This window comes from Drosophila santomea, chromosome 2L, assembly GCF_016746245.2.
Source record: "Drosophila santomea strain STO CAGO 1482 chromosome 2L, Prin_Dsan_1.1, whole genome shotgun sequence".
In the NCBI taxonomy this organism is placed as follows: domain Eukaryota; kingdom Metazoa; phylum Arthropoda; class Insecta; order Diptera; family Drosophilidae; genus Drosophila; species Drosophila santomea.
This window is the reverse complement of record NC_053016.2, coordinates 77998-96652: the sequence shown is the minus strand read 5'-3', so window position 1 is coordinate 96652 and position 18655 is coordinate 77998. Positions and strand designations below refer to the sequence as shown.

The window sequence follows — 18655 nt, the reverse complement described above, 5'->3', positions numbered from 1 at the left end:
GTATGGAGGTATTCATCCAGACTCAAATACATTTCCAATTTCAAACATATATATGTACATTTTTACACTATATGTATACAAAACTTTCATCACAAATGTTCGTTGAGTTCTGATTAAAAAATACAGTTCAATTAAAATATACCTTAGAAATAGTGACATTTTACTATATTGAACAGCTTGCGCACTACTTAATTTTTACAATATTAAGATCGAGCTGATGTCTATTACGTCATAGCTATTATTTATACATATATATATATATATATTATACAGTGCAAACCGCAGATGAAAAACATACATACTTAAGTACATACGTATGCACGAATGAAATTGACGCATATACCACCAACTGTGCAGCAGAAATGTTGCAAGGAGAAAAACTGTATTCAGAAAGTCCTGATGATAATGGAGGCTTTAAAAGCCTTATAAGTCAAATATTATTAAATGGAGAGCCGCCAAGACTGGCCGATCTAACCTAATTTAATGAAATTTAAAATGTTTTCTAGCCAAGATATTTAAGAGTTGAAGGTATATCAACATCAGTTCACCCAATGGGGAAATATATATTGTAATTCAATCCCGCAAAAACATAAGGAAGGCCGCGGAATAATAACACCTGCAATTAATTAGTGTAATTCAAGTTTGTTCTAGTCCCAAATCTCAAGCAAGCGAATATTTTCATTCATAAAACTAATAATGCGATAGTCAAACATGCTCGACAGCGAACCGATCCAACGAACTGAGTTCGTACCACAGTGCTGGCAACTCTTGCTGCCTAAAATTCCTTGAAGCCAGTAGTTTCCGAAGCTTAGCTAGCTTAGCTTTCAGCGGCTTTTACTATTTCTTGTAGAGATAAGTTTTAACTTTAATTCTTTTAGGGAATATAATTTACTTCTGCTAAGAATTTATCTTGTAGGTAAAGGGGCAACGCAATAAGTTAAATATTGATTTCCATTCAAGCCATACGCACTTTAGGACAACGGAATCTAAAGAAGCTGAGTTGTCAGCACTGATAACCAAACGCAGTTCGACCGCGTGCTGCTTTTAGCATGAAGCCGGCCCCTGGCGCAGGCCATTTCAATCCGCAAGATATTTTCAATCCGTCAGATACTTTCGTTGTGAACGGTCGTGCTCCGGTCAAAAGATTTTCAAAAGATCGTGAAAATAAAAAAACCTAATAAGTTGAAGATAGTGCCAAAGGTCACATACGGCTTTACCAAACCACAAATAAAAAGTGCCTTTAACCAATACGTGAGAGTTCAATAGGTTTCTGTTGCTATCAAAGCCGTCATTGTAAATAAATGAAATAAAAACCAACAAACCAACAAAACTATTCAAACACCGTTTTTGGATACGCGCTATTTTTAAAGATCTTGGATGTCCTTGGCGGCTATGGCGAAAACCAACCCAGAAAAACTTTACATGCAACTAAGCGCATCGGAATTATCAGCAATTATTATGAAAGGTGGGTTAAATGCACGCGCACAAGACAATGCACCTGTTGCCTGCGAAATGTGCAGCACCTGCAAATACTTGCATGAAAAATCTACACCTACATACATACATAGTTATTTTATGTCTTGCAGTCGCAAAATAACTTTTTGACATTATTTGTCAAATATCTGCATATTTACCTTTGTAATTGAACCCCAAAAAGGACGAGTACTGACACAAGAAGAGGAGGCTTTGGCCCATGGCCATACCATAGGCAACTTACCATATGATACACTGAAGATTATTGACGACCAAAATTGTTAGTAGGGGTGCTGCGGTGTGCACCCAGAAAGCCCCACCAACAACACGATGCAGCAGAATCATAAAGGCAGCAGACTTTTGAGGGTGCCAATTAAGATGCAGACAGATACGTAAATAACGCCAACTATGTGTCGCCAGCGTACTCCAACTTTCGTTTTGTGTTGCATATGTCGGCCAAGCACTTTGCCCGCAATGGCGAATTTGGGACGACGATGTCGCCAGACATATTGGCAATTTGTCTGTTTGTGAAGCTGGAGCGACAGTTGGACGGCAATGTGTATCCCTTTTCACCACCGCCTGCTGATTGTTATAATGTTCGAGGACAGACGTTAACTCCTCCCATATTGTTGGTACTGTTACGTCAACTGTTTTACAAAAATTGATTTTATTTTTCGTTTCTATGTTCCTTTTATTTTTTTTGTTAGTCTTAATCAGTTACCTTCTGAAATGATTAGTGTAGATGGATTAGAATTAGAATTATGTGGCTCCTAATTTAAATTAAATACAAGACCAACGATTATAGTTGGTACAAATTCTAGTTCTATTGATTTAACACGAATCACAAACAGTACCATTAGTAACAGGGAAGCCGAATAAAATTGGGATCTTTCACAGCCGAACTAAAAAGGTCCTTGCGAAGTGCGGCACAATACTGCATTATTTGGATGAGTTCTTACGATTCATTCATAAAAGTGATGAGTCATTTTACTACAATATATTCCATATAGTCGCTTTAACATATTTACATTTATGTACGTGTGAGTATATGCACTTGTTGTGATAAGACGAGGCTTCCCACACAGGGAATGCTTCCCAGTGGACCGACCGCCAGCCAAAAGCCGCCTATGATGATAACCTTTCGTTGACTTTTGGCGTGAATATGGGATTTTCTTATGCCTCTGACAGTTAATGTCTGCCGTTTTTAAGTAGGTTTTAGCTGATTTTCGCAGGAGGGCATTCATTCTTGGAAAAAAAGGCCAATAACGGGAAAACCGTTGCTAATTTCGGAGCAAAACTTCTTAGTTTGTATTTGGGACCTTAAGACGAACCAGGTTCATTAAAATAAAACTAATTTTGGTGCTCCAAAAGCATCTTAAAATATATTTAATAGAGACAGTCGAGAATAATACCTTGTTTCATATGTACTAAAAATAATATAAAGATACACATATAGTTCTTTGGTCCTTAGAAGTTGCATAAGGTGTCTGAAACATACGACCATACATACAGAGTAAATTAGTAAAAATTAAAATTTATAAAAATTTTATAGGCATTTTTTAGTTTCCGTTTTGCACAGGTGTTTTCGCTGAGACGACGCCTGCGACGACGGTGGCTTAAAAGTAAACATTTGTCTAAATATAAATTAGAGTGCGGTATATAAACCAAGCAAGACATGGGATGGAGGTAGAGCTATAAAACTGATGTTATTTGTACAGCCTGATTTCGTGGTCGCAATGTCAGTCAGTTGCTTTGAATTTCGTTTCGTTGTTTATCTGCCTAAAATTAGAAAAGATAGCAGATATTGTGCTTATAAATAGTTGAATAAACATGCAAAAAAGCATACCTTCCGTAAATGAGTATTATTTAAATGTCCGTACCGGTTCAAACAAACAGGGAATACATTTACTCATTCCATTAACAATAAAGGTGCAAACTTGGCTTCAGCAAAGTTATTTAAATTCAATAACAAGTAATTATTGTATGTATGCTTGCTGACAGAAAAATATATATACACGTGGATAGGCAGATGGTTTCGTTGGGCAATAACACAATATTTCCTAAGCGGGTTTTCCAACTGATTACAGAAATTAGCTGTTGGAGACACTGTGTTCTCACTCTTTAAGATATGGAAATACTCATGAATATCCTGGCAGATTCTACACATGTATACTTTGCAGGCACACCTAAAGTTTTAATCACAAGCAAATTTGATCCATGTGTGTATGTATGTACATATGCTCGTTTATTTGCTTTGTGATTTTAAAAATTGCTAACCGGGTTGTTGGCTTCTGATGCAGTGGCTGCCTGCTGCTGAACTTGAACTGACTTTATTCGCCAGACTTGAAATAAATTACTTTTAACAAGTAAGCTGCGTTTCAGCACTTCAATACTTGTGGAGGTCAGTGGTAAATTTACGAAACCTGTTTCGTTTTCGTAATCAATGCATAATTTCACTTTACATTATGGTCTTTCTTCTCATGTAATCTCCGATTTCAATGTATCAAATAGATCGCATAGGGCAGAACAGATAGTGGGGAACATAATATGTATATACGTCATAAATACGTCATTCCAATTGGCTTCGATCAGCTGGCAATAAAAAATAATAGCTAAAAATTTGGGACTTATTGAATTTTGAAAAGTCGAAGGGGTGTCGCACAAAGGCAGTCGCAGCCCTATTCGGAAAAGGGGGGTTTTTTTAATTTACGAATACGAAACGCCAAAACATTAGTAACCGGTTCGGCGTAATACGTCACAGATAGAAGACAACTAACTCTTTAATTTTTTGTTTATTTTTAGATTCACCCAATTCCAACGACCGTGATGCGGGTTTTTGTTCCGCCAGTTCGGAAAGCGAAGGCGGAGACGACTTGGTCGTCGAGCACGCGCGCAGTGGCAGTCCCGACATCAGACCAAAAGGAACGGACTCGGCGGACTCCAAGCCAATAGCCCTTGTCCGCAACAAGCGCAAGAGTTCGGAACCCTTCAAAGTCGTAGGTTTGACGACTCCCAAGTCGAACTCCATGCCTGGTCCCCCGTCCAGTGCGAGTATGAATGCAACTGGTCCACTCAAGAAACGCATACGCTACACATCTTCCGCCGATTCGGCGGTGGTCCTAACACCACCAGCCATAGACTCTCCACCACCACCACCCAACAGTTGCATGTCTTCCACGTTGGGCCTGCAGCACCAAATAATGCCCAACCCCGCGCACATATATGTGCGCCATCCGGGAGTTACGACTCTGCACAGATCGCTTCCTGCCCATCCAGAACAGTTGGAACCACTCGCATTGGTAACCACCAAAAAGCCATGTGTCGACAACGCGGGGCCCAAAATAGAGGTGTATTCCACAATGCCAAATGGGAAGCAGCCATCCGCCAAAAAAACTTTGAAGGAAAGGACGCAAAAAGAATCAGCGGCATCTTCATTCCTAGACGCCAGTCTTAGCGATGACGATCTATGCAAGGCGGGATTGGCATCCATGTCGCGTCCCCATCAACACCAACATCAACGCAATTACAAGAACATGACTAGGGAGCGCCGCATCGAGGCAAACGCACGTGAACGGACCCGTGTCCACACCATATCCGCCGCCTACGAAACACTGCGCCAAGCTGTTCCAGCTTACGCCAGCACTCAGAAACTTTCCAAACTCTCCGTTCTTCGCGTGGCGTGTTCCTATATACTGACTTTAAGCAGAATGGCTGGCGAGGATTACAGCGCCGATCAATCCGTACCGTCCATTGCCTCGTGCTTGGAAGCTGTAACATCAACCATCCAAACGGAGGGAAAAGTGAAGCGAAAGAAGGACGAATAATCTGCCCACTTTCGTGGCTACCTTAATCTTCTCTAGACTTTAAATGCGACTGATTTCTGCTATTTTTATAAATATTTGCGCTTCAGCTAGGTTTATCTGCATACAGCATTCCTATCCACATACTTTGAGTCTTGGCCAGTAGTGGCCTTATAGCTTTAAAAGTTTTCAAGGCTTTGTTAGATATACAGACGATATATGTTTAAGAATAATTTTTAAGTATGCCTGCATACGATTTGTACTTTATAGTGACATTGTTATGAATAAATACTAGCGATGTGATCTTAATTTAATCTCTATTTACTGAAGCATGTTCGGCAGTACAAATAGTCAGCGCCAACTAAATGAAAAGACAATAATCGGTATCCTTAATACTTAAATGACAATAATGTGAACCATATATTTACCTAAAATGTTTCAGATTCTTGTTTCAAACAGGATTTTTATATTAATATACAAATATTTAAAAGAAGCTATACAAATTTTAGTTTGTGTAAATAACTGTAGACGTTTCTTCTCAAATTGTAATCTCATTGTTTTGTATAAATTGACATATATATGTATGTACCCACGTATACATAAGTGTAAGTGCCATAGAATCAGGAAATACACAAAACTGACTATAAAGAGAACGTATTTTTATATAGAGCTGGGATTTCAGGTGGCCGCTAGAGACAATTGTTATTTGGGTTGATGTTAAAACATTAGTCATCTGGGTGCAAGAGCACTGAATACTTCAAAGCAAGGCAACCATATAGAAATGACGGTGTTAAGGGTTATTTTATGTCTGTACGTTAAGCAATCTTATCGTTTGCAACAAGCTATTTCGTGATATTAAAAACTCAACAGGTGCGCAAAGAACGACAGGCTATCGATTTAAGTACACCTGAACGCATCCACGTTATCATAACGCGTTTTGGCACAACTTACTCCTCTTATCAGGTTCAGAAATATATTTGTCAGCTTATCTAGCAGGCACAAAGTTTACCAATATTACAGTAAGTTGACAGTGCACGAGAACTCATGACGTTTTCTAAAAGAGCTCAACACTATTAACTATGCATATAATTAACAACGTACCTGCATCTAGTTGACCCAGTGCAATATCCAGAACAAATTACATCAGCTAAGAATCCTACGGAAAACAGGTTAATAACAGCAATTTTCGATCACAATATAATGACTTAAGCATGGGCGTTATTCAACAGCAGGTGGTTGAGCTAGCACTTGATTGTATACATCTATCCCAAAGTACCTTCACTTGCATAATAAAATATTCATAAATTAAAACATAATTTAGGAAATATATATTCACCATAAATTAAGAATTTTAATACATATGTAACTTACTTGAACGCATGTAACTTTGAACGCTTAGCCATGGTCTCACAAATTTTCCAAGGGCATAAAGAGATCAAATAAACTGGAAAATTAATATTTAAGCCATTATCGTATAGCACGACTTATCAATGAATTGGGTAAAAAAATGAACATCTGCTCAGATAGAAATGACTTCTAGTGGCGAAGTTACAAATTGGCATTGTGTAAATAAGTTTAAAATTATAAACTATGGTAAACCGGTGCATCACATGTCGTGCCGAGATGTTATTTAAGTCGGAGCAAACTGAAAAATTGTTGCGCAAATATTGACTTTAAGCCGTCTAAAAATACCACACACAATTGTAGTTGCAGCTTTAAGTTATAGCAGACGACAAATATTGTCGCACCTGTCACAGGTGTGGCAACGTCTATTTCGGGGCAGTTGCCAGTTGCGCGTGTGCCTCACAAGGTGTTGGTGCGAGGGTGAGCCAATAAACTAAGTACCGTCTTGGCATCACATGCTGAGCGAGCTAGCGTGATCTTTTCATTAAATATGCGTACAAATTAGCACGATCACTGCTGCTTGGACTACTTTGATAATTAACCAAAAATGTGCTACTTGTTATAGGCGAAGGGCTAAAAATAGATGCTAAATATCTTCGTTTTAGGATTTTCTCCATCAAAGCTATTTTAAAGTTCTTCCCTAGCATTAGCTAGCTCATGGTAACGCATTTATCCATTTGCACATTAATCTTGATAGTGAGTTTTGCACAACAGTTGTGAATCATAGAAATTGCCACAGAAATAGAACCCCATTGATTTAAGACAGACACATCAAAAGATATTTGGATACAGCTGGCGGCAGGGATAGAAAAGCAAAATACAAAATACTTTTGCTATGCAGAGAATGTAAGGTTGAGCAAAACTTGGTAGGAGTTTGTGCATATGTACGTCAAGACCCACACGCACGCCATTAGTTGGCGCCTAGATTGCAAGGCGCAATTGACCATTTTAAAATAAAACCAGACTGGTGGGCTTGTGACAGTCCAATAGCTGACCTAGCAAAGTGGAGGAAAAGGAAAGAAAGCTATTAGGCGACGTGCGCGACAGACACTCTTTATTGCATGCCAAATGGATGTCTAGCAATTGTCGCGTTAAATATTCTAAATAAACCTTTCTATTGGACTCATATGAACACTTATAGTCAGCAGGACAATTACTTATTAAAGTTTTTTTTAATTTCTGAGACAATCATGGTTGCGCTAACAAGTGATGCAATATGGAAATAAAATTACAAGCTTATTTAGTTACTTGTTAATAATTTGTATCTTTCGAGACCAGATATCAATTTTAATGAGTCATCCCCGTGATAACAATTATATGTAGATACGCATCTACATATTTCAACTGGAACCATCTGTGTCCACTTCCGTTTCATTGCAACCGCCAAATCCATACCATCCCAGTAATCCAAGGCATGGACATGCGCATTGCAATGGCGCCATTAAGTCCGCACTTCTACGCAATATGCCCTTCTGGACCAGCTCAGAATCCCACTCCCACTTGTCTGGATGCCCTCGCCAAATGTGGCACATTAAGAGGAAAATCTTTATGTACTTTTCAACATAGATACAACTGTGCCGCGGGGCATTAATGTGATTGATATCTTTATTTACGAGACTTATTGATTAACTAAAACACTTTTAATTTATGTACACAATTGTACAAATACAAGGAATGGAAATGAAATAGGTAGAAACAATCATTTTATAAAAAAAGTAACAAGAGAGAACGCTATAGTCGAGTTCCCCGACTATCTGATACCCGTTACTCAGCTGGTGGAACTGCGAAGGAGAGTCTTAAACACTGACAGTTTTTGGCAATTTGTGGGCGTTAGGGTGGGCGTGGCAAAAAGTTTTTTTGCAAATCGATAGAAATTTACAAGACTAATACAAAAATGAAAAAATATCAAAACATTTTTCAAAAGTGTGGGCGTGGCAGCTTTGGGCGGTTTGTGGGCGTTAGAGTGGGCGTGGCAAAAAGTTTTTTGGCAAATCGATAGAAATTTAAAAAACCAATACAAAAATGAAAAAATATCAAAACATTTTTCAAAAGTGTGGGCGTGGCAGCTTTGGGCGGTTTGTGGGCGTGGCAAAAAGTTTTTTGGCAAATCGATAAAAATTTAGAAGACCAATACAAAAATTTAAAAATATTAAAACATTTTTAAAAGTGTGGGCGTGGCAGTTTTGGGCGGTTTGTGGGCGTTAGAGTGGGCGTGGCAACATGAATCGACAAACTTGCGCTGCTTATATGTCTTGGGAGTCTGTATGCATAATCTCAACTTTCTAGCTTATGTAGTTCCTGAGATCTCGACGTTCATACGGACAGACAGACGGACAGACGGACGGACAGACGGACGGACAGACGGACATGGCCAGATCGACTCGGCTATTGATCCTGATCAAGAATATATATACTTTATATGGTCGGAAACGCTTCCTTCTGCCTGTTACATACTTTTCAACGAATCTAGTATACTCTTTTACTCTACGAGTAACGGGTATAATAATTGATTAAAATATGTATATATCATTTTCTAATTTTTAATTTAACCTCTAAAATGTAAAAGCAGACCGCAGGCATCGTAGCTGACTATCTGACCATCTGAAGACAATCAAATCTCTTAAATTGTTGCCCTTCAATGAGCTTCGAGAAGTCAAAGATTCCTTTTATAAAACAGAAAGTAGCAGGAGCAGACGCCGCCGGCTTCTAGTGTATGGCATCGCAGCCGCAACACCGAAAATGGATGCGAAAGAACGATGTGTGTCCAACTACCATATGAAAATATGCAATCTAACGAGTGTAAGATTGATCTCGGGCGATATTCTGAGAATTCGAGACCCGGTGCTCCAGTCTGACCACTGGTCCCTTACTTGGAGGAGCACACATCTAAACATTCAAACATGCCGGTATACGAGTATATACAGTGATCTTATAAAGGAGAAACGAGCGGTCTACCCTCGTTTCGGCAAAATACCCTGCATCTACTTATTCCGTGGAGCAACGAACAAGAAATAAGAAAAAAGTGAAACAAGGTAATCGCGTCCTGAAACAAAGAATAAAATAATTGATCAGCAAATATATTAAAGTTGGTAATGTATAAAAAGCTTTCCTTCTTTTGCTCACTTTAATCTGGAGGTGTCCTTGCAAATCCGGAGTTCACATAAAAGACAAACTATTTTTGTTTTGCTATGTAATTGGATTTGACAGAGCGAACTCGCATTGATAGGTCCGATCAGTAAGTGCGAATCCTTGGATTATTACATGCACACCATAATAAAAACAATGGACACCAACCTGAGCAAAAAACGCGGCTGAGAACCATATAAATATCCGCGGGCCAATTTTTCGATAACTTTGTTTTTGGCTTGCAATTCGGCTTGAAAGGCAGCAGGGGCAAGCACTCAGTTTCGCTGGATGTTCACGACGAATGAGAAACGGGTTGCATTCCGTTGACCATTTCAAACAATTGGCAGTGGCAGCTGCTGTGGCAAACCTTTGGGCACAGGAACACCAAGGGGACTAAGGAGGAACAGAGGACAAAACCTCAATTGAGGTTTAATTTAGAATGTACCAGTGCTACCGCTCTGCGGAGCCATTGATTGCACAGTGTTCTGTGTGACATGCGAACACATTCGGAATATTGATAAGCCTACTCATTTTGCGTCTGGCTGGCTAATCGGTAAGGCCATAGAGGACAACGTCATGTTGTAAATTGGTGCGAATGCATTTGTTACCATTTACTTTTCAGCTGAGTTGTGCCGGCTTGCCCAAATTTGTGATATTTGATTGATCTGGTTTGCTCAGAAATTTTTCAATTTAACAAAAATTCGTAAACCATGGGCGTATTTATGAAGATTGTCAGAAAGAAAAGGGGATGCACCAAGGACGAAGGTATCAGTCCAAACAAGTGAGCAAACGCCTCAAACTAAACCTATATACAACATTTGCTGATTTTGGAGATATACAATGTGGGCAACAAATATCATAAAATTCGATTAAAATTACTGAGTGCAACCTTCTGACTGAAATCAATGTTCCCTCTGCCGGTTATACTGAATTTAATTTTGGACCATAAAACTTTTAAAACCAAACTTTACTATACAGGCAGCCCTGTATGTGCATCCGTACTTTTTATTTTAACTTGTATATTTCACATATTCCTTCTTAGATCGGAAACGCTTCGTTATATCTTAATGAGCGTTAATCCTAGAATTATTTTAAGAATGAATTACGAAATAAAGCAATATGGGCCCTTGTCGTATCAAACATCAGTAATCTACTTTATTTGCAAAATGGTACAAATCATGCTTGGCACTAACAAACTTGAATCATAAATAATATTTTTTCCTTGGCAGACGCTTTTCTACTTCCTTTGCTGGGCCTTGGGAAATATTCGCGGGCTTGACGTATTCGGCTTGGCGTTTTTGCTGCTTTTTTGCTGGCCATGACAAAACAATGTCAACTGTCTTAAGAAACACATGTAGACATAAACGTCAAGTCAGGACAGCCTTCCCAGTGACGACTCGAGCAGATCGGCCATACTGCGTCCTTAATCGATTATCATTTTTAATAATCATTTTCCGATGCCTTTTAGGCGGCCTCAGCTGGCGGACTCGCTGCAAGGAGCTGAGTCTGCTTTTGCTATCCAGACCGCTTATGGGCAGACGACCGCTTGACGTCTCCAGCACATTGACATTTATGAGCGCAGCGCTGCGGTGCTCTGGGCACAGGGCGCAGAACTATTTTAATTGCAGAGTACTTATAGGAGCCGTATATGTGGGGTGCAGAAGCAATCAACAATATTTGGACGTCATTGATTTATTAATTCGTGAACTGCGTTTTTCGACATGGCTGATTTTTGACACTATTTCAATTATATTTGAAGTTGGGGGATTTCAGATCGCTTCCAGGCACCTATAGCTCGTTCCATGGCAGTTCGAACTTTAATAAATAGAAACTGTAAGTCGAAATAATAACTTGGAAAATGAAATATCATTACCTCGTGGTTTTTTGTAGGAAGTGTTGCTCTCAACTACTACTTCCCAAAGCTTGATATCTCCACGAATATTCACAATGTCGACACAATCTGGCTTTATTTGATACTTGAAATGAAACAAGGACCTGTTGTTTACAAACAATTCGTAGTAGCTATCTCGGCATACGATTACTATGACAAAGGCACCTCCTGGCCGTAGACTTGTGTTCAAGCGAGACGATGTACAGTTCACCCACTCACCGTTTAAATAGGCACGTCGTGTAATAATAGCCGTGCCGATTTTGTCGTTCCTACTTCGCAAGAAGCAGGGACTAAAATATAATGACACTGCGGGTTGCGGCCAAATTTCCTGTCCTTTCTGAAACGCTATACTGAATCTTTGGGGCATCAATCGCACCCGACCTTCGATTCGAAGTGCACTTCCTTCTATGAGGACGTTTTCGTTCAGCAGCTTTCCATAGAAAGGAAGTGGGAGGCTCGGGTGGTAGAGGAACTTTTTAGATGACATCTTTGCCAGAGAAGACAAGACCAACCATTCAGTTTCCGTGTTCTGTTCATCTCGCTGAAGCTTTGTTAAATGTGGAATGGGTTGAGGCAATGAATGTGTTAGGCGTATAGGATACTCGGAAACGTAGTACGTATCGATAACGATGTCGGAGACATCCCCGAGTACATCCACAGCTTCCAACCATCGATAAGGCAAACGGTGAATATATTTCGCAAAATGATAGCCATTAACTGAAATAAAGAAGCACTCCTCCGTAAGTAATATTTGCATCCAAAACGACTTTCCCCGGTTCAGCTGGAAGGTTAGATAGGAAGAATTTTCCTCGGGCCCCCATTTTCCCTTGAGACGTGAATTGCGCGTTATATAATTTTGAGGAAGTCGAGATCCTATTTGCAGCAGTACATCGCACTCCTCGCATATTTCACTTCCCTGCTTGGTGAGAAAATCTATAACAAAATGCTCACATGCCATTAGGATCATGCCGTGGAAGACAAAACATAGTCCTGGCCTTGGACATTGGATCACTTTAAAATGCTTGCGTCGATGGGCAGCTGAGCGATTTTCATAGAACAACGACATAGCGTCCATAACTCGCCTTAGAGCTACGGTGCACGCTCCAGGATACATGCCCATAAACTTGGTCTCCATTTTTTTGCTCCAATAATATAGATAGAAACTTCAAAATTGTTGTTATAACAGGCAGATTAAAATTTAACATACGCCGATTTTGACAATAGAAAGAACGACATTAACAAAAATATTGCACGCTCTGTTTTTAGAATAAAAAACCCACATAGCGACTATGCGTTCAATTAAATAAATATACATGTCTAGGTAAGAATAATGAAAATCGCATAATTTTATTTGTTAACATAAATTTTCTATAAATAAAAACACGAATGTATCACTTTTTTATTGTCGCTCAATTACTAAAAAAAAACCTGACCAAAGATAAATTGAATTCTTCACAAACAGCTAGTACTCACTAGAGTACATTGGATTCTGATAGACTCGGACATTTTTGCCCTTAATCAGGTGATTTTTTTCCAGCGTTACATTCCAAAGTTTAACATCTCCTTGTATGTAGACGGTGTCAACCACCGCTGGGCTAACCTTATATTTAAAATCAGTCATAAACTGCCGATTGACATACACCTCAAAAGATGTCTTGGTACAAACTATGGCTAAACAAAAAGACCGACCAGGTCGAAAGTTTGTATCAAACTCCGAACGCTCCTCTTGTGCCCAAGCTCCATTAAGCCAGGCATTTCTGCACACCACCGCCTTTCCAATAGCGCCGCTGCTCGCTTTTGAAAAACGTGGGTTTAGGTGGAATGCTATTATTGGATGTGGCCAAATGTCCTGCCCCTGTTGCAGGTTAATGTAAAAAGAGTGTGGAAGCAATCGCACTCGCCCTTCAATTTTTAGGCATCGACCTTCGACCAACGAATTTGGTGGCAGTGCTCCATAATAAGGCAAAGAAAGACCAAGATCACCAGAACTGTGGTTACTCTTTGGCGAACTGTCCGACTGTGTGTTCGGGGCGCTAATAAGGCACCACTCATGGGGTATTTTAATAGTCTCCTCAACGCTGGCGTCAATTTCATTAATCTCATCATCTATGTGAAGCTCAATGTTTTTAGCCTCCGACTGCGGTAATCGTTGAGGATACTTTAAGACCAAAGATCGCTTCATTTCCACGTTACTAACATCTCCTTTCACTTCCAGAATGCGGACATCTTCATAGGGGATTCGATGAGTGTACTCTGCAAAGTGTTGGCCGTTTACCGATATCATGTAGCATGCCTCAGTAACTAGCACTTGGATAGAAAACTCCTCGCCCCGACTCAGAAGAAACGGCAATGCCGAGGACACTTCCTCGCTTCCCCAAATGTCCTGTACTTTGGTGTTGCGAACAATATAGTTTTGTGGCAACCGTGGATTGATGTGGAGCGCCACATCTCGCGAATCATTCTTATAAACAAGATTGATGGAGAACCTGAAAAGGATGAGGAACAGTTTAAAAAATAAATCACAAAACCTTGTTCACTCAATATACATATGTACATACCTCTCGCAGTTTACTGAAAGATTTCCGGTTACGGTGAAACTAATCCCTTCGCTCAGTTTCCCAATTTGATCGTTGCTATATTTTGGCAAAGCATCTGCATATTCGTAAAATGAGGCCTAGAATGTGAATTTTATAAGCGAAATATTACTTTATATTACAATTAAAACAGTCTTTCATCTCTCGAGTTCAAGGTTAGTGGTAAAAGGCACTGTTCGGATCAAAATATGGGAAAATTGGCGAACGTACCATAAGAACACTTGTAACTTCTTAAGGACAATCAAAAAACTAGTTGCTTACATACTATATAAAAGCCCTCACTATAAACTTCTGGTTTTTTCACATTTTCAAGTATAAATTCGTTCGTCAATATATTCAATGCTTGCTTACCTCATTCAAACCTCCCTTTTTCGCCTTGGGACAACAGCACATTATTTTCTCACACAAAACCCTAAGACACATTTTAAGTCCTGATTTGGAAACAGGAAGGGAAAAAACTATAAAATAAATATTGTTCCTCCCGTTTCGCGAATTACTCGCTTGAAGAGCATTGAAGCTACGGCGCTATGACTACGCCAAAAGCTCTTCGTACTCGACATATAAAATCGACGATTTATGTATATACATATGTACACAGACCGCGAACAGATGAACAAATAAATGGCGAGTAAGCGCCTGAATTGGTTCGTGTTGGGAGCTTATCGCTTAAAAAAAGAGTAATTCAACTTTAAGTAACTACGGGGAGTTGTTATGGTCGAATTGACTTAACGTGACTAAGAGCTAAATAAACCGATGCTAGAAGCCACCCTGTCAGACCGCGACTGTGCCGAACAGCTGTTGAGAGCTCCCCCAGAACGCGAATAAGAGAATTACTGGGGAGCACGCTAAATGTCAAGACAAAGACGGAAAAAGAGAAGAGCATTTGTGCATGATGTGTACGAATGATGTGTGCACACATACATTTTAAGCACAACCACTGAACCACCTAGCAATTGAGCTCAAGTTTCCCGATTACGCACTTTTAATTCTGTTCCATCCACCACCTCGATGTCGCTGATGCAATTCAAAGGCAAGAGTCTTGTGCTCTCCGCTTGCAAAAACCTCTTGTGCACTTCTGTTGTATCGTCAAAGGCATCCATATTTTGGACACAGTCTGCACCCGCCTCAATGGCTGCAAAATCTTTGTCTGCCGTCCGATGCATTGAATCACAGTTATTCCAGGCCTGACGCCACCAGAACTCGCGGCAATGAATTCGAAACTGTTGCAAGCGCCGCTTGTTGCGATAATAGTTTAAACTACGCTTGATGTTGACGGCGTTTTGCCACAGAGCACCTGACACAGATCGACGAGTTGTGTAAACAGCTTTTGGAACACTGGCGCCATGATACAGAAGAGCTTTAAAAACACATTGCACTGGCGCCACCAATCTCAGTGTATAAAATTGTTTTAAGAACACAGTGGCACTGCCCTAGAAAGCGAATTTTAAGCCGCAGTTAAGCCACTGCATAGGCTGTTAGCCTTAGGCTGGAGCTACAAACCACATTTGCTTTAATAAAACAGTGACACCACCATACAAAAATCATTTAAACATTAGTGAAGCCACTAAACCAATCTAATTTAAAAAAACAGTGGCGGCACTATACTCACATTAAAGCCGCAGTGGCACCACTATACAAAAATCATTTTAAACAACAGTGATGCCATTTCAACATCCCATTTAAACTTGTAGTGTAGCCACTATACACAAAACATATAATATCGCTGTAGAGCGTAGTGGCGATAGTTTTGTATATAGCGGAAGGTGGGGCAAGAGCTAAGGAAGTAGTGCTAATAGCCACCTTGTCAGACTGCGACTGTGCCGAACAGCTGTTAAGAGCTCTACCAGAACGCGAATAAGGGAATTACTGGGGAGCACGCTAAATGTCAAAAGACGGAAAAAGAGAAAAACATGTGTACATAATGTGTACAAGCACATGTACATATGTACATACACTTTAAGCACAACCACCAAGCCACTTATAAATTGCGCTCAAGTTTCCAGATTACGCACTTTTAATTCTGTTCCATCCACCACCTCGATGTCGCTGATGCAATCCAAAGGCAAGAGTCTTGTGCTCTCCGCTTGCAAAAATCTCTTGTGCACTTTTGTTGTATCGTCAAAGGCATCCATATTTTGGACACAGACTGCACCCGCCTCAATGGCTGCAAAATCTATGTCGGCCTTCCGATGCATTGGATCACAGTTATTCCAGGCCTGACGCAACCAGAATTCCCGACAATGAATTCGAAACTGTTGCAAGCGCCGCTTGTTGCGATAATAGTTTAAACTACGCTCGATATTGAAGGCGTTTTGCCACAGAGCATCTGACAGATCGACGAGTTCGCGAACCGAGTGGCAGACCAGGAGTATTATTGCCGTCATACTGACTAAGCAAAGTTGGGGTTACCGATTTTACCCGATGCACATGCGGTTCTGAGCAAGCAGCTTATACGCTCTCTCGCTCTTTAGGTGGAATTCAGCGCGCTTAGATGTACGAGATGTATTCTGACGGAATATATAAGTAGGTACATATGTATGTACGTCTCTGGCACCAAATTACGTGTGCCTTTAGCGGGGGTTTGTGCGCGGACTGTTTGATTTTATGTCTGACCGGCCTGACCGGGGCCACCTATAGCTCAATACCTTTTATCAACCCCGAAAATTGTAGCTTTCGGATTCTGATAACTTTGTTTGCCTACGCATATAAATTTAGCTATGCGTGGGTGCCTATACATATACACATCAAAAAACTTTCCTAGTATCTATGTGCATACATATATGTACATATTCTCTCTATATGTATTAGTACAGGCGTTGTCTGCCATATTAGATAGCGGTCGTGGGGCTTTTTGCTACTCTTGATGCACCGTTAAGTTGACGATCCAAAACAATTAGTATCGACAAACTTACATCGTCATTTTTGAACCTCTGATAGGTTTCATCCTGGCCACAATTTTGTGTTCCACAGCAACAGGTCATTTGAACCATTGAATCAAATTGATCTCTAAGCACTCAATTTAGTTAATTAAAAACTGAAAAATGATCTGTTACCAATCCCTTATTAGACCTTGTTTAACGTTACAAGTTGGATGCTGATAATTAAATAAAACAATAGTTTATTGAAGTAAAATTTCCTTCATTCATAAAATTACAAGGTCCGTTTCACGTAAACATATGTATGTACATATTTTGTTTTGCTCGACTACAACAACCGCCACACGTCGCGAAGCTTTTCAAACTGATATTTTGCTTTGCACATTATCATTCTCTGAATCAGGCATCAGACCTCGCATTGTGTGCTTCGTAAAATAAATGTACATACTATGTACAGAAATATGTACATACACTTGTAGGTGTATAATTTATGACAAAAGCCATATAATTGTTTTTGCTCAGACTAAGCAAAAGTGTTACAAATAAAATTGTGTATATCAAGTTAGAACATTATTTGATTAAAAAAAATAAACTATCCGGCTGTTCCCATGACATGTACATATATCACATCCAATTTATTTAAAGCCGAAATTATATATTGTTACAAACTTGATGTAAACCAAATTATAACGCTTTATGATCAAAATTTACGAGCCTAGGGTTTTTTCCATTAGTTAGGTATAAATAAGTTATACTTTTCCTTTATCATATACCTTTATATGGCGGCAGTAATAAAAATTAAAAAAAAACAAGAGAGAACGCTGTAGTCGAGTTCCCTAACTATCCGATACCCGTTACTCAGCTAGCAAAGAGAAATTTCAACACTGACCGTTTTTACCGGTTTGTGGGCGTGGCAAAAAGATTTTTGGCAAATCGAAAAAAAAATTTACAGAAACTAACAAAAATGTGAAAAAATATCGAAACATTTTTGGTGCAGTTTTGGTGGTTTGTGGGCGTAAGGGTGGGCGTACAAAAAGTTGTTCTGCAGATCAATAGATAATTACAATACTAATAAGAAAATGAAAAATATCTAAACATTTTACAAAAGTGAATGTGTGGCAGTATTCTAGCTTTTATAGTTCCTGAGATCTCGACGTTCATACTGACGGACATGGCTAGATCTACTCGGCTATTGATCCTGTTCAAGAATATATATTTATTCATTATCGTCGAAAACGCTTTCTTCTGCCTGTTACATACTTTTCAACGAATCTAGTATACCTTTTACTCTACGAATAACATATATATTAAAGACTTCGTTGTTTTTGATCATAAGGTGCCTCTTTTTCGATATACACCAGTTTTTGTTTAAATATATAAATTTAATTACTGCCGAAGCTAGAATTCCTTCTGGTTTGGATCTAAAATAAGTTCGTCGACTATTCAATCCAGATGACGTTTATTTACAATAATTATAATTATTTTCCGTTA

At 39.4% G+C, this 18655-nt stretch overlaps 3 protein-coding genes across 7 annotated transcripts; 1 reads left to right on the top strand and 2 right to left on the bottom strand.

The window, feature by feature from the left end:
* The first annotated feature begins 1092 nt into the window (after positions 1–1092).
* LOC120458112 (protein atonal homolog 8) lies at positions 1093–6553 on the top strand. Its single transcript, XM_039645643.2, has 2 exons — positions 1093–1465; positions 4276–6553. Exons 1-2 carry the CDS (start codon positions 1378–1380, stop codon positions 5295–5297), a joined length of 1110 nt encoding a protein of 369 aa, XP_039501577.1. The 5' UTR covers positions 1093–1377; the 3' UTR covers positions 5298–6553.
* A 4926-nt stretch (positions 6554–11479) lies between these two features.
* LOC120454483 (galectin-9) lies at positions 11480–12943 on the bottom strand. Its single transcript, XM_039639826.2, has 2 exons — positions 11677–12943; positions 11480–11618 (listed from the first exon to the last, which is right to left on the bottom strand). Exons 1-2 carry the CDS (start codon positions 12827–12829, stop codon positions 11551–11553), a joined length of 1221 nt encoding a protein of 406 aa, XP_039495760.1. The 5' UTR covers positions 12830–12943; the 3' UTR covers positions 11480–11550.
* Positions 12944–13016: 73 nt separating this feature from the next.
* On the bottom strand, positions 13017–17524 carry LOC120454459 (galectin-4). Of its 5 annotated transcripts, none has more exons than XM_039639795.2 (3): positions 17201–17524; positions 14253–14368; positions 13017–14180 (listed from the first exon to the last, which is right to left on the bottom strand). In XM_039639795.2, the coding sequence occupies exons 1-3, from the start codon at positions 17276–17278 to the stop codon at positions 13157–13159; spliced, it is 1218 nt and encodes a 405-aa protein (XP_039495729.1). In that variant the 5' UTR covers positions 17279–17524; the 3' UTR covers positions 13017–13156. The 5 variants fall into 5 exon arrangements, with proteins under 5 accessions (XP_039495729.1, XP_039495711.1, XP_039495720.1 ...); XM_039639777.2 differs by lacking the exon at positions 17201–17524 and adding an exon at positions 16301–16841; XM_039639786.2 differs by lacking the exon at positions 17201–17524 and adding an exon at positions 15269–15664.
* Positions 17525–18655: the final 1131 nt, after the last annotated feature.

What these genes read in the sequence shown, in the direction of transcription:
- LOC120458112 (XM_039645643.2), top strand. Translation starts at nt 1,378, where the DNA reads ATGTCCTTGGCGGCTATGGCGAAAACCAACCCAGAAAAACTTTACATG. An exon ending in ATCAGCAATTATTATGAAAG is followed by an intron (nt 1,466 to 4,275) that starts GTGGGTTAAATG and finishes GTTTATTTTTAG; the next exon opens with ATTCACCCAATTCCAACGAC.
- LOC120454483 (XM_039639826.2), bottom strand. Translation starts at nt 12,829, where the DNA reads ATGGAGACCAAGTTTATGGGCATGTATCCTGGAGCGTGCACCGTAGCT. An exon ending in TTCCTACAAAAAACCACGAG is followed by an intron (nt 11,619 to 11,676) that starts GTAATGATATTT and finishes TATTTATTAAAG; the next exon opens with TTCGAACTGCCATGGAACGA.
- LOC120454459 (XM_039639777.2), bottom strand. Translation starts at nt 16,672, where the DNA reads ATGACGGCAATAATACTCCTGGTCTGCCACTCGGTTCGCGAACTCGTC. An exon ending in TGGATGGAACAGAATTAAAA is followed by an intron (nt 14,369 to 16,300) that starts GTGCGTAATCTG and finishes TTCACATTCTAG; the next exon opens with GCCTCATTTTACGAATATGC. An exon ending in CTTTCAGTAAACTGCGAGAG is followed by an intron (nt 14,181 to 14,252) that starts GTATGTACATAT and finishes CATCCTTTTCAG; the next exon opens with GTTCTCCATCAATCTTGTTT.